General features: G+C 38.0%; 1 protein-coding gene across 1 annotated transcript in view; it reads left to right on the top strand.

Moving 5' to 3' along the window:
- Positions 1 to 14,850, top strand: part of LOC102294723 (carbohydrate sulfotransferase 15) — a 39,642-nt gene that overhangs the window by 12,665 nt on the left and 12,127 nt on the right. Inside the window, exon 2 of the mRNA XM_005919530.3 lies at positions 13,157 to 13,762. Coding sequence (XP_005919592.1) covers positions 13,322 to 13,762 — 441 coding nt within the window. The 5' untranslated portion in view covers positions 13,157 to 13,321. The remainder of the gene's footprint in view (positions 1 to 13,156; positions 13,763 to 14,850) is intronic.

The following is a 14,850-nucleotide window of genomic DNA, read 5'->3' as shown; positions in this document are numbered from 1 at the left end:
GACACTACCATCAGAACCAAAAACCACACGGTTGAAAGATCTGTGTGGCTTCCTCCTGGCTCTAATTCTCTCCACCTGTGCTCTCAATGCGTTTCCTACATAGGGCAATGTAAAACCCATTCCCCGTGGTGCTCAAGTGACACTACTGCATAAACAAACAACAAAATACACTTTGAATGAGATCGAATCTAATTTAGATAATTATCTGTCCAACACTTTATTCGTTTCAGCTCCAGTCAAAGACTACAATAGTTTGGAATTGCTCTCTAAAAACATTCAATGCTCATGCCTTGTTTTGGGGAAGAAAACATGATGAAAATTTTCGCATAGGTCCTTTAATTTCTCAACCTGGACTCTCACCAAATTCCACTGAGTGTAAATCAAACCTTAAATATATTTATGCATGCACAGCTGCGCCATAAAATCGTATTTTAGTAGTGGTTCACCCTTTTGAAGTGTAGCGTGATTCCAAAGTATAAAATAGCATTTACAGATGTGTTTGTTAAGAGGGTCACTGGGCAAGACACTGAGCATGGAAAAATACAACTGCAGTATTGTTTTACATCTAAATTTAGTCTTGACAGTCTTAACCACAGCATATGTTTTCTTTTTTAATACAAGTGTTATTGACTGAATATAGTTTCCCCTGAATTTTTCTGCAAGCCTGTAGGGATCAAAATCTTTTATGCCGCTCTGTGGGTTGAGAGGCATTCCACTGGAAATGGTAAACATTCCCATTGGATTAATTAACAACTCCTTTTCCTCTGTTCTGTCTGTTTCTTGTCAGAATGGAGGTTAACAGTGGAATGAACTTTGGTCCACATGTAGAGAGTTTGCCTGTCAGGTCTCATAAAGCGCGAGGAGGCGAGTAGGACCAGGTGTTGGTGGATTGTTGAACAAATGAAAAGTTGGATGTCTGAAAGAAGAGGTCAGATTAGGTAAAAGGGACAAGTTCTAGCATCTTGTAGTTGCTTGTAGTGTTGTCTCTTGTGCAGATCTTTGAAGTTTTTACAAAAGTGTTATTGCAAGTTTGAAACTTTCTATGTTTATCTTGCATTGTTTGTGAGTAGTCTTTTTTTAAACCTAACTTATAAGAAAACAGGTGCGTTGTTGGGATTCTGATGTTGTCCGATATGTTATAGAGGTTTGTGGCTTGAATTTTCAACTTGCATTATTGCTATTTTAATCATCTACACCTTACCAGACAGTATAATACACATAAAAATTGACAATAATATCAGCACAAAAACTTTAAAATTGCAATGGCAATGTGCTGTTGTGTCACCAAAGACGGTGGGATTCACTCACTGGGGACAATGACTTTGATATTGGGATCAAATAACAGATAGGTACATTTACAGCTGCTACAATGGCTGAAAATTATAAATAACCGAAACTAGCTAATTTCGACAATTATCTGTTTATGTTTAAACTCTACCTTCCAAGAAAACAGGTGGTTTGCTCAGATTTTGATGGTGCACAATATCCTATACATGTTAATGGGTTGCATATTCAACATGCATTGCTGGCAATTATAAATTCCAGACATAAGCCTCCACTAACAGCTACTCTCATTACACTCAGTGTTATTCAAACAGGCACACAGAGTTCACTTGAGCAGTCCACCCAGGTGTAACATCCACCTTATAATCTAAAAACAACACTGCACATTCCTTTTGCCTTCATTTTAAACAACGTGGGACGAAGGGATGTCACGATACCCAACTTGACACCCAGTTTGATAGCAAAAGAAAATGACTATCCTGCCTACTTAAATGTGCACTGCATAGCATTAACCACTGCAAACATTTAAGCCTATGGAACGTGGGGGATTTTGTAACAGCAATGTCAGCTGTCTCAAAAGATAACACATTCAGACTAATATTGGATGAAGTTGTTGAATTGAAGCACATTCACCTTTTTAATTATTTGTTTTTACCATTTAAATCCAAACAGATTTGGATGCTGGACTTTCTGGTGCTTTCCTAAATTGGAAGTATTTCCTCCCCTGATCTGAAAAGCATGATAGCATTGTTTGCATACTGCCTTTAGGAAATAAGTTATCCCCCTGCACCTTAATGCCTTGGTTATCTATGCATCGGAGTTCAGGTTCAAGTTACTATATTTGTACTGGCAGACAGCTTTAGCCTCTCAAGACCTCGAAATGAGACTTTGTAAACCAGTGGCTGACGTCACAGTAGCTATGTCCATCTTTTATACTATGAACTTTCCCTGTGCCTGTGGTCATCCTTCAGCATGTAAAGATACAACAGACTACTTGTAGCCATATACTACCCCATTCTGCTTACAGTACCTATGATAGACAGAAAATATTTTGTGGTCAGAATTACGGTACTTTAAGGTATCACAAATATGGGTTCTGACAGCATCTCTGTTGAGATCTACCTCATTAATTGTTGCTATGCTGAGATCACCAAGGCTACAGAGCAGAAGGATAATTATCAGGTAAATTTGGTGTCCATCTGCAAAATGAGTGACTCACAGGTGATTCAAATGTGCTATTTGTCCCCAAATTCTTTGCTATTAAAAGATACAGAAGAGCACCTCATGTGGTATAAAATGGTCTTCTGTACTTTAGAAGTCATGGCAGATGGCTGCCCCTCCCTGAGCATGTTTTTGATGGAGTTTTCTTCTAGTTAAAAGGGAGTTTTTACTTCCCACTGTCACCAAGTGCTTGCTCAAGGGGGGTAATTCGATTATTGCAGGGTCTTTACCTTACAATATAAAGCGGATTTGGTGCTATATAATTAAAATCGAGTTAAATTGAATTGGATAAGTAATATAGTTTATGTGGGTTTGTACTCTTTTGAACTCATCTCTACCACCACAAACAGAAAAACCAGTCACTGTGAATTAAACTAGTATTTCATGACATCTTCTTCCCCATTCCATGCAACTTACTGACAAGTTAGTGCTGTATTCAAGATCTCTGGATCTCTTTTATCGCAAAATCTGTCAGCAAGACGGATTAATATTTCACAAAAATAAGAAGAATAATCAACATAAAGGAACATAGACAGACATAAAACACTTGATAAAAGAGAACAGAGAAACTGAATTTAATTGACTGGAAGATTAGTATTAGAAAGCTTAAAACAAAGGGGAAAAAGAACAGTAGCAGGGAAAATGCTGAAATGCACACAAGGATCTCTTCAGAATTATTTTTACTCACATGGGTATAAATTTTCTAAAGTTAGATAATAAGTTACAGACACATCACATCGAAGTTCATCCTGATAAATTATTCATTTGAAACTGCTGTGCTAACGCTGCACTGTTTTGCATATGCCCCTCAAGTTTGAAACACCATTTTATCCACACACATACACCTTAATTGTTTATTGTGTTAAAGACAGAGCTCTTCAAATAAAACCATCATCCCTTGTTCTGGGTTTGATGTAAAGTATACTCCCATCATAAGACACATGACCTGCCACTTTCCCTGCTATCATTTTCAGGCATAGTTTATCCTCATTATTTGTGTTCTGTTTGGAGCCCAGAACAGCACTTCACAGCATATCCATTACCACAATCAATAATTTAAATAGGAGCCATTGTTTTTCTCTGCTTTTTAATGACGCCATCATAAGCACTTATTCACCTCAGAAGGTGCTGCCACTGAAATTAAAATAATGAATAAAAGATAAGATGGTGGAAAGTGCTGAACTGGGACTCCAGCCGTCTGAGATCCCAGCTGAGAAGCAGTTATGAATGCAGGGCAGAGGCCACGTTTCTCACCACCCTCCTCGGGGGTGAGAGCGGCTGATGGTTGTGTTTGTTAATTTGACCCTGTGTACTCATTGGTCGGGCTGAGGTCAGATTGACTTCCTGGGGATTAGATTCTGATCTTTTGGGCCACAGAGTGTGTGATCCGGATGAATGTGATGGATGACTTCTCCTTGGGTAATATGACAAATGAATCCACTCCAAGCCACAGTGAATACAGATCTTCTCCTTGTTTTTCTTATGTGTGCTTGTGATTTACATGATTGAACTGGGCCACAGACCTTTGGGGGTGCTGGAGAAGGAGTGACATATCTGACAGGTCAGGGTGCTCACTCTATTATCAGACATCTTTGTGGCACACTGTAGACATGCAATATAATACAATCCCCTTTTCTATGGAATCAGAACGATGCCACCTTGAAACGAAACCGAAAAATGGATTGAAACCGAAAAAAAATATTGTAACTGAAATAAATGTACTGAAAAATCTTGTATTGAAACCGAAAAAAAATTGATAGTGAAAAACAATTAATTGAAACTGTAATTTTTTTGTTTTCACTTACAATTTTTTTTTTTTCGGTTTCAAACCATTTTTCGGTTTCGTTTCAAGGTGGCATCGTTCTGATTCCATACTTTTCCAAGTGTTGTCTTGTAATCCCAAACTATACTAAGGAGTAATTTCATGGTTCAGTAGATAGCTTTGGTTCTCACTTTATTTGCACTCACCAGCCTTTTTCAGTTGCTTTCAAATAAACACATCAAAGTTAAAGCTAATAATTCTCTTTTTGCCACGTTATGAGCATTTATTACATTTACATTGTTGTTTTTAGAAAAATATATTAATATGGGTAAAAAGGTTCACCGTCTGTTTTTACAGATTCTAACACTCAACAGCATATTAGCTCTACTGTTGTTTACTCAGATTGTATAGAAAATATGTGGACATAGCCATGGTGAGGTCAAATCCAAAAGCTATAGGGCGCAAAACTGTTAAGCTAAGTAGGTTAAAAATGTCTCTAGTGCCATTATCAGTCAAATTACTAAATGGTAATAGGTGCAATTGTGGGGTACCTTAAATGAGTTGCTTCCCTCACTTATCCAAAGTAAATTTCTCCCAAGAGAACTCTGAGTATAGTCGCTGCTCCTCCACATTGAAAGGAGACAGCTAAGGGCGACACATGTTAACCCTCTCAGGCTCAAATTAAGTTTTTGTTGCTAATGCACAAAAGAATACCTGCAGTGGTACTTCTGAGTAAAAAAAACCTCATAAAATATGTATGTGGGGTAATCAGGTTGTTAGCTTTTAACTGTTGCAAATCTGCAACGCCTGCCTTGAGAGGGTTAAGGAGCTGAAACTCCTAAACCCTTTATCCAATTTGAATGTTGATACCCTCAAATGAAAGCTGAAAGGCTACATATTATGCCCATGTCCATTATCTAATTATAATTGGAATATGTTTTAGTAAACAGGTAACAAAACAAAACTTGTGTCAGTGTCTAAATATGTATGAACCTAACTGCATCAGCTGGCCTGGGAACCCCTAGACTTTTCCCTGGATAAGCTTATCCATTGATAATGTCCCATGTTTACTGCAATGCAAACATCTTAAAGTACATTTAAAAAATAACAAAGAAATCAAAATATTTGCATACAAAATATAATACTATTCCCTTGACCATAAATACTATCCAGAGAGTGAGCCGCCTTGGGGGACGTTTGAGCTCTCCGAGTGCTTCTTGTTGATTTCTGTTTTTAGACTTCACTGATCAAGCCCCCCTTGTCCATGGGGCTGCACACCCACGTATCTTCAATAATGAGTAATTACATCTGATAAGGAGTTTAATACATAATAACATCAAGCGAGTAAATTTTTCACGTGTTGGAGATGGCGTTCCTTTCATCTAATGCCATAGGGATACTCAACAAACCAGAAAGTAATGTCATTTATTTTTCCTTCTCATCTTTATCATGTGTTTGTGCATACAGATGTCTGATAAGTATTAGTAAGTTAATGGCCTCAGGTTAGTAACTGCAAGTAAAAAAAATTGGAAGGGAGAACTAAACAGAAAAAAGAATTATTTGTGTTAATTTTATGTATACTATTATAAATCCAATTTTTAATATACATAAATGTGCATATTAGGTAGTTCCATAGTGTAGTGGTTTACAAATTTTCCTAACAAGTAAAAGATCCCAAGAAGTGGCACAAATCCCTGGAGTGTTGTATCCGGAACGGGATCTGGTGTTAAAAACATGTGACACCTCTTGAATAAAGGAGCAATTAAATGAAATCACTTTGGCTTTAAAGCCAAAGTTGTCTGAGGAAAGAATTCATCAATATTCATGTGTTTCATCAATGCCTCCAAAGGTTTTGATCATGTAAATCAATAGAAAATTGTTAAAATCGAGTCAAAGAGGGATATTTCTGTACATACATACAAGAAACATCAGATAATATACACCAAATACATATACTGTATTACTCCTAACATACATTAGCATACATCACGTTACAATAACAGAAATCACTAAAAATATTCCAACGTTACCCTAAGGATGCTAATATATAAATATCACTAAGTAGTGTAAGTTACTAAGTAAGTAAGTCACGCAGTAAGTAAGTACTAGATTATGCATTTCACAGGCATTATAAAAAATACCTATGTAAACAACTCTATATACAACTTATATGTTTGGATGAATTATAGGAAAGCAAAGTTTATGGAAACCTAATATAACTTAAAGATGTTGTTATAAGAGATAGTTATTGCAAGAGAAATGTTTGTAGCTGCTCGAGTCAGTACATTTTGTGTAATACCGTATTAAGAAAAATTAGTAAGAAACATCATGTTCTTATTAAGAAAATTATGTCACTGCTTCTGAGAATGAGATCAGTGGTTTAATGGATATTAGTATAGTTTGAAAAAACCCACACTGTCCTACTTCCAGTAACCCACAGTCTCACACAATTTAGCAGAAGCAGGTTGTTAAACCAGGAAAACAAAATGTTACACAACATTTTCAGGTTTGAAGCCTTGCTATTTTTTTAAACACTCATCTGTAGATTTATAGACAACATGTTAATGGAAAATTAATATTTAAATATGAGACACATGCATAATTTATTATAAGAGAGCTTCTGTCCCTTTATATCACCCTGGCAGAATAAAAAAGCCCCAGCACAGAAGGAGGCAGTGTCATTGTCACCAGCAGCTATTTATCACAATTCCAATATGACCAATCAAGCATTTGCCGCAGTGTCACATATCAGAGAGCATTTAATGGCTGTACCACCCTGGCAGTGGCCTCATGCTGAACTTTAATTATTGTGAGTGGCCTGGTTGAAAAACGTTTTTTTTTTCAGCTGACACAGCAACTACAATTCCTTTCTTCTTCCATCTTACTACTTCTATCACATTCTTCCCCTGCCAGTACTTCCTGTGTTTTTGGTGGACTTCAACCAAATTCAACTTCCTGTCTCTTGGAAATGTTAAGAGAGGTGAGGCAGTAAGAAGAACCAGATGGTTTCACAGATGTGAACGTACAGTAAATTCACGTTTTCAGCTTCTATTGGCTTTTATAGTCAACTTATCAGCTGTTTTTGTACAAAACACCACAACAGGAAGTTGCCTGGAGTCTGCAGGCAAGTAGGCTCATTAGCTGTCTCCTCTGTTCTTCTGTTTTTTTGCTTATTTTCTTTGGACGGTTTGTAAGTGGTCCTAAAAGGGAAATGACTTTATAATGGTGTGTGGACAGGATCGTCCCTGAATGATAAACCGTTTCTTCACTATAACAATGGATAGTTGGAATCAGCCTGTCGAGAGCACTTCTGGGTAGCTGCCCAGAAGGACTCTCTGGACAGAATGTGCTGTTCTGTTCTCAAGGTCTCTCAAGTGACTCCACTGCAGGGTTTGCAGTCCACTCTGTCATACTGTTTTCATGTTTTATTTTTCTCTGCACCTTGAGCAATGCAATGGTATTGAGCTCTCTGGCTCTGTCGCCGCAGAGGAAAGCTGGCAGTAGATTTCATTTTTATGGTATTGTCATATTCCACTTATGTTCATCTGTTTTTATACCTCCATGCTGTCGATGGCCATGGCTAGAGGCATTATGTCTTTGGGATTGTTTCGAGACTGTACATTACTCTGCCATCCATTCATTAGTCCATCCATTCTAATAAATTTGAGATATTGTTGATAGCTTCTAAATGTTCTTTACATCTGCAACAACCTTTCACTTGGACTGAACTGATTAGATTTTGGTGCACATAGTAACCCCAAAAAAGCCTCATAAAATAGACACATGTTACACTTGGTGTGATTGTGTTCAATTTAGTTTTTGTTTATAAAGCACCGAATCACAACAAGTCACCTGAAGGCACTTTATATGATAAAGTAAAGACCCTAGAATAATACAGAACAAACCCCAACAGTCAAATGAGCCTCTATGAGGAAGCATTTGGTGACAGTGGGAAGGAAAAACTCCCTTTTAACAGGAAGAAGACAGGACAAAAGACAACTCATTTATGCCATATTCACTGGAAAATCTATGTGATTCAATCATGATTGATAATACTTTATAAGCCACAGATTCAAAGGTGAACATTACTTCCTCTTCTTTATTTTGGCTGCTCTGTTTAGAGGTCGCCACAGGAGATGACCTGCCTGACACTAGGCTCCCAACGTATCCAGACTTGGGACCGGCAGTAGGAGTACAGTGGCTTGTGTCCCACAACCGAGCCCTGGAGCTATATTCAAAGGTCAACTTTAGTGCATCATCATACTGTTGGCCATTATTCACCATAGCCTCAGAACAGAAGTGGAAGAAATGTCTAGATTTTTCATCATTTTGAATTTGTGAAACTAATATTCGGTGCCCACGTATTACATGTCTTTGAAGGCATCTTTACATGTATGTTTGGATTTACATGGCTGTAAAGTGCAACTTGACTTGTTGGCAGAGGCGGTACTATATAGGGAGATTATATAAGGACCAACACTACAAGAGAATATAAATGTTTGCTTTCTTCCTTCTATCTTGATTTATTCCTTCATCACCCACATTTCTGATTGAACACTTGATTATGGATTGGGTTTCCGGTGACTAATAAATGCTTGAGGATTCAACCATTTTTCATTGAGTCTTTCTGGTGATATGAATCGGGCTCGCCTGAGCTTATCAACTGACCCTGTGCAAAACCTCATATAGCATTTCGCTTCACTGCATCCCAGCCACGAGTGCAACTTCTAATCTGCCTGTTGCTTCTCCAGATAAGTGAAGTTTTAGCTATCGTGCAGTGTAAACAGCACTGAATATTAAAAGATAGTCTGACATTTTAAGAACGCCCGGAGACACAAGAGGACACAAACATATACTCGGCCAACTTATCTTGCAGAACATCTTCAAGAGTTTCTTGCACAATGTTTCAAAGAGAAAGCATTTCCTCTGAAAATGGGTTAGTGCTAAACCCAGTAGAAACAAGGCCTTTTAATCTTCTCCATGAGTCAAAAATGAAGACAGCGATGGTATTTTAAACGTTTCCTGTGAGTTCTCCGTAGCCTGAGAAAGCACTACTGGTTTGCTTTGAATCAAAACAAAGACGGCCCATCAGCAGGCCAGCAATTAATTTCCACCATTTGAAATATCAGAGAGCTGAGGAAGTAGGACAGTGCACTCTCTGCTACACAGACTGTTTCTCCAGCCAGGTATAACAATAATTCCTTGCTGTGGTTTGAGCAATGAATGGTTAAAGGGCTGTTGAGTGTTTTTGTCATTCGCTTTCTCTAAGAATGAGACCAAAACGCATGGACATGTTGCTTTTGTGTCACCACTTTTCCATTTTTTTTGTGTGTGCAAAATCAATGCCAAAGAAAGCAAATTTTCATCTTCAGAACATTAGAAAAGCTGTAGCATAGCCTGTTTAAATTTGATTTGCTACAGCCAATAGCGTGATAGTGATCGCCAACAATAGATTCAGATTGGCCAAAAAAGGAGTTACACACAGCGGCTTTTCACACAAAGAAACATTTTTGTATTGACAGAAATAAACACAAAGAAAATAATTGTTTGTGAAAGAAGGGAAAGTACAAAAGAGAATAGCAATTAACTGCTGGTGTGAGGAGGGCTGTTTTTTTCCAGAGCCGGGATGGGAAGCTTGGAGGAAAGCAGACAGCAGACTTTAAACAAATCAGCCTGATTGGCTGTGCTGATATGTCCCTAATTGACAGGGTAGATAGTATGGAGAGGCCTCGCTTTCATGAGTTATTAAGACTGTGGCCAATTCCATTTGTACCACACAGGGAAGGAGCCGTCAGCGCAGCACGTACACCACTACTACTGAGGCTTATGTATTCAAAGTTAATTACAGTTATTATGAATTTGAGTTATCTGTGTGGTTATGTGTTTGATCTCTCCAGCCAAACCAGTTTCCTGACCTGCGGTCTCCCTACATGAGTGATATTTCATTTCTCAGTGCCAATTTCAAATAAAATCTGAAACTACTGGTGATATTGATTGTATTAATAATAAAATATTTAGTGATCACTAAATTGTATTAATAATTTATTAAATATTTAGTGATCATTATTAATTTTACAAAGCAAGAAATCATATTATCAAATTTATCCAGTCTTATTATTCTGTGGTTTGAAAAAGACCTGAAAATGAAGTACTGATGCACGCACAAAAAGCTTTTCAACAGGTTTTATACTAGAGCACGCACGCAAATGGTTTTATACTATATTGCACTCAAATCTGTTCTATTCAGATAGATGCACACAATTTTTTTTATTCATAACTAAAACATCTCAGCCTAGTCTGATATCAAGTTTTATCTTTAAAAAACACACATACAGTCATTTGCATTACATTTGAGTAAAGGCTAAATACATAATTTACATATTTACAGATGAGATTTCTTTCTTCAAAAGAGGTTTAGTCTCACTACTCACAAGCTGCAGGGCATTGGAGCCCGATCAATAGGACTCTTAGGACAGATACTGTACCAATATTTGTCAATTAAAAAAAAAAAAAAATCCAATATTTCTTATGCCATTTTTCTTCTTCTTTTAAAGACATGAAACATAAACAGATTTCCATAATATTTATTTGTATTTTTTTTTTTTATGCTTCACGCGATTCTGCTCAGCTGGTTGTTGTGTCTGTGGCATTTCAAACATGTGTGCTGCCAAGGGAAGCTGGTGAACAAACTATGCAAAGTCAACACCCATAATAATATTGATGATTGAAGGGTGTTTCTCTTATTTATAGATGTCAGTACAGATAGATATCAGCAGTAAATTTATACCTAGATTTTTGTGTTTCCTCTTTAAATTTGTTTGGTTGACTTTTGTTGTTGGTGCAACACAGTATCAGTACACTGAATTTAATAGGAAGAATTGAACTGAATAGCTAGTGGCCAGATAATAGTTTGAGATTTTTTCTTTTAAAATATTTGCCTTTTTAATGCTTAAATATAGATTAATTACACATTATTGAAAGAATTATTACTAATGCTTTAAAACTTAGTTGCAAAAAAACTTTTCAGCTACTTTCTTACAGGCAGTGTTCAGAGGCATTAAGGATGCTAAAGGTGGAAAAATGAATGTGACGGGTGGCCTTCAGTGCAGATAGTCTTCAAATCCACGCTTTAATTATTACAGATTTAAAGGTTTATCAGCTGAAAAAGGTAGATGATGCAACTTTGTGTTCTCTTTGTCCACTGCCCTCTACACATATTTCAGTTCCAGTTAAGCTATTTCATCATACTTGATGGACAGGAGCAACATATTTGCTTTATGAGTATAGCAGATCTGTCAAGCTGCCAGTCACCCACTGCTACAGCTAGCTGACTGATTGATTGAGATGCAACTTCCCTTGAGAGTGACATTGTTGTGTCAATGACACCGTCCCTTATTTGCCTTTGCATTTTCCATCCATCTGTTTTACCTGTCTCGATCTCTCTTCATATGTAACCCTCATGCACCATTTTTCTTTGCCTTCATCCTTGTAGTCTTTGCCATGACTCCCCACTGACTGATAAAGGAAGAAAACAGAAGAGTGATACAGAAGAGTGATACAGAAGAGTGATATGCTCATCAACAATAATCAGTGGGCTTGTTAGGTCTAATTCTGTAAATGTCATCCTAACTTTAGTGCTGTGATTACAGTGTACAATCCTTTAATTGAAGAAGCTATCGATTAAGATCCATTATTCTGCTGGCGTAAAGCAAAAACATATTTTACATCTGCGTCTTTCTTTTTCAAACTGAAGGTACTGTCAGGTGAACTTCTTGTAGGTTGGAAAGGAGCCTTTTCAGAGCAGAGCTTGTTATTTCGACACCTGTTTCCTAGAAAGACTGTTGCTGTGGGGTGAACCTGATGGCCCAGCGGGGGGTAAATGACATTGCTTGAGCAGGGAGGCAGTCACTCCGTCTTCTTATCAGCTCTGCCTGCAAGCTGCTGGAATACAGAGCTGCAATGGGTAGCTGGGGGTAGACAATATCAGCAGCTGCGAGGACGAGCAATGACTCACTTCCACGGTGCCCTTATCTTATGATGTATGCGAGCAAGAGCAGGAATGGCATACATCAGCTTCAACTGCATGGGTATAATATATATATATATATATATATGCAGCTCCAAGTGTGAAGATGGGAAACATTTCCAAAGCCTTCAGCTATAAAATCATTCTGCTCACCCTTTTAAAAAGTATCCTTTTTGTCATCCTGCTGTATTTTGTTCAGAGCAAATCATTATGGCTTACCTTTAGACACAAAGAAAACCTCAAGGATAAAACCAGAAGGTAGTACTGCGAGAGCATTATCTTTAAAGATCAACATTTCTTTCACCCTTTAGACATTGGCGTTCTTTTTTATCTGCAGGTGAGTGTTGATCCAAGTGACTTCACAGTGAGGAATACTATTTTCTGATAATATAATCCCTCCTGCGTATCTCTTATATCTATGTCCCTCCCCGTGAGAGCCTCATAGTTTCTGGGCTGAATGTCTCTCTCATCCTTATCGTTTCTTCCATATTGTGATTCCAATGCACAGGAAGGATGGGAGGATGGACAATGAGTAGAGCGCTGCTGTAATGTCTGATTGAAACAGGAAGTTTAAGAAGTCATTCCAATTAGTTACATTTTTCTCATGATTATACCGCTTTGTTGAGGTAGAAATGTTGACATTTTGTGAGCTGCTGCAATTTTATATTTTCTTCGTATTCACAGCAGGTAATTACAATATAGCAACGTCACAATTTCACACAATCAGAGAGGTTTAAATCAGTTTTTTTATAATAATTCTGCTCTTTTACAATATTTCAGCCAGATAATGAAAACAGTGAGATAATGCTGACTCCTAGTCATCGCACTTAGTTTTCTTTCTTTCTCTGTCTCTCTCCATTTAGTTAGCAGAAGTCAGTGGATGAGGTGGGCTGTTCTCCATAACCCATTATGGATATCAACTACTGGCTATTTACCCATCTCAAAACATCCTGTCTGAAAGGCTCCTGCTCCATAACACCTCCCTGTGTTTGAGCTGGGACGCCCGGGACTCACAGGCTGTGGACATCATGACACAGATGGACTACAAGTACAGCCTGCTGGGCTCCACGGTGGAGGACTACCGCAAGAGACCGCTACTCCTGCAGGTGGATGAAACACCTATGAACCTGTTTGCAGTTCTGGAGGTAAAACGGGATCTACCAAGACGATGGAGCAACCTGGGGTGGTTCCGAAAGATCCGTGTCTACAGCTTCCTGTTTGGCCTGGCTGTCATGTTCCTCATCACGGCTTCATACATTCTGACTGGGGACAAAAAGGGCCTTCTCCTCACCCCTTCTCCCTATCACTTCAGCAGCCTGGTCAGCCCAGGACCTTTAACCTTTAATCTCTCCTCGGTCAAGGATTACATACATATTAAAATGGTGGTCAAATCCATTGCATCTAAGGTGGAGTTTCAGAGCAGTAGACAGCTTCCGGAGCTTAAAGCACTGGTTAAGAGTGAGCCACATGTGAGTATCCAAATTATTCTATATATTCTTTTTCCAATTTAACGCATGGACTTTGGCTTTGGATATCAAATGCTATCACAAAATTGATTTATTTAAAACTGATTAAATTCATACTTCAGTACTATATAACTATTTATATTACTCCTTTAATCAGCCCAAAGAGCCTTGTGCTATAATTAAATGTGTTGAAAAGGTGATTGAAATCAGCATTCCTGCCTACATGCTGTCTACCCAGGGCTGAATACGGCTACTCTGGTGTAATTCCCCATTGGCTACAGTGTCTAATTTAATTCATAAAGAGATAAACCTGCACTGAAATCCTTCTATAACTCTTTATGCCAAACCAGATAATTACATAGGTCCCCTTAAGCTCAAAGCCATCTCGAGGTCCTTCAGCATGTTGGCCTTGAGGCTTTCTTACTGTTCGTCTCACCTCAAAGCTTAGTTCAATTAATTGCTAATCGTAATGATAATGGCTTGTGCTTGGGCTATTTGCAATATAACTAATTTCTTATTGAACAGCCTAATGAATTGGAGAGAGTGGCTGCAGGACAATCAATACTGCATCTGTGGATGGGTCCGGCATTAATTGTCCTTAAAGTAGCCACGTCTTACAAAGTGCAAGCAAGTCATAGTGACGTGATTATTTGCTGCCTTTCATCAACAAAAAGAAAAAAATAACATCTTAACAATGTGAATGAATGCATGCATGCTCATGTGTAGTGCTACCAGAAAGTGTGAGATGAGATTAGAGGTTAATCTGGTTACAAAATTACCAGAATGAAAGTTAACATTTTGTGAGTTTGCACCTCCACACTTACTCAACAATGAATTTGAAGCTCTTTTTGTGAGTGTGAGGGTGGATAATGGATCTGAGTTAGATTGTTTTCATCGCCACAAATTGCAATGTTCCCTTCTGGCCAAATCAGTCCCTCAAACACAATTCAGCTAATGTTCGTTTTAACTATTCAAGACCAGACTGAATGCAAAAAAGCCTCCAGAACAAGGAAAAAGGTATGAATGGCTGGACTATGTGGCTGAGCATCAGCAGTACAGATATGATAGAGTGTGCTGGTGTTTATTGGAAC

The sequence above is a fragment of the Haplochromis burtoni genome, unplaced genomic scaffold (assembly GCF_018398535.1).
Source record: "Haplochromis burtoni strain Fernald_Lab_line unplaced genomic scaffold, NCSU_Asbu1 Contig_37, whole genome shotgun sequence".
In the NCBI taxonomy this organism is placed as follows: Eukaryota; Metazoa; Chordata; class Actinopteri; order Cichliformes; family Cichlidae; genus Haplochromis; species Haplochromis burtoni.
This window is presented reverse-complemented; position numbering and strand designations above follow the sequence as displayed.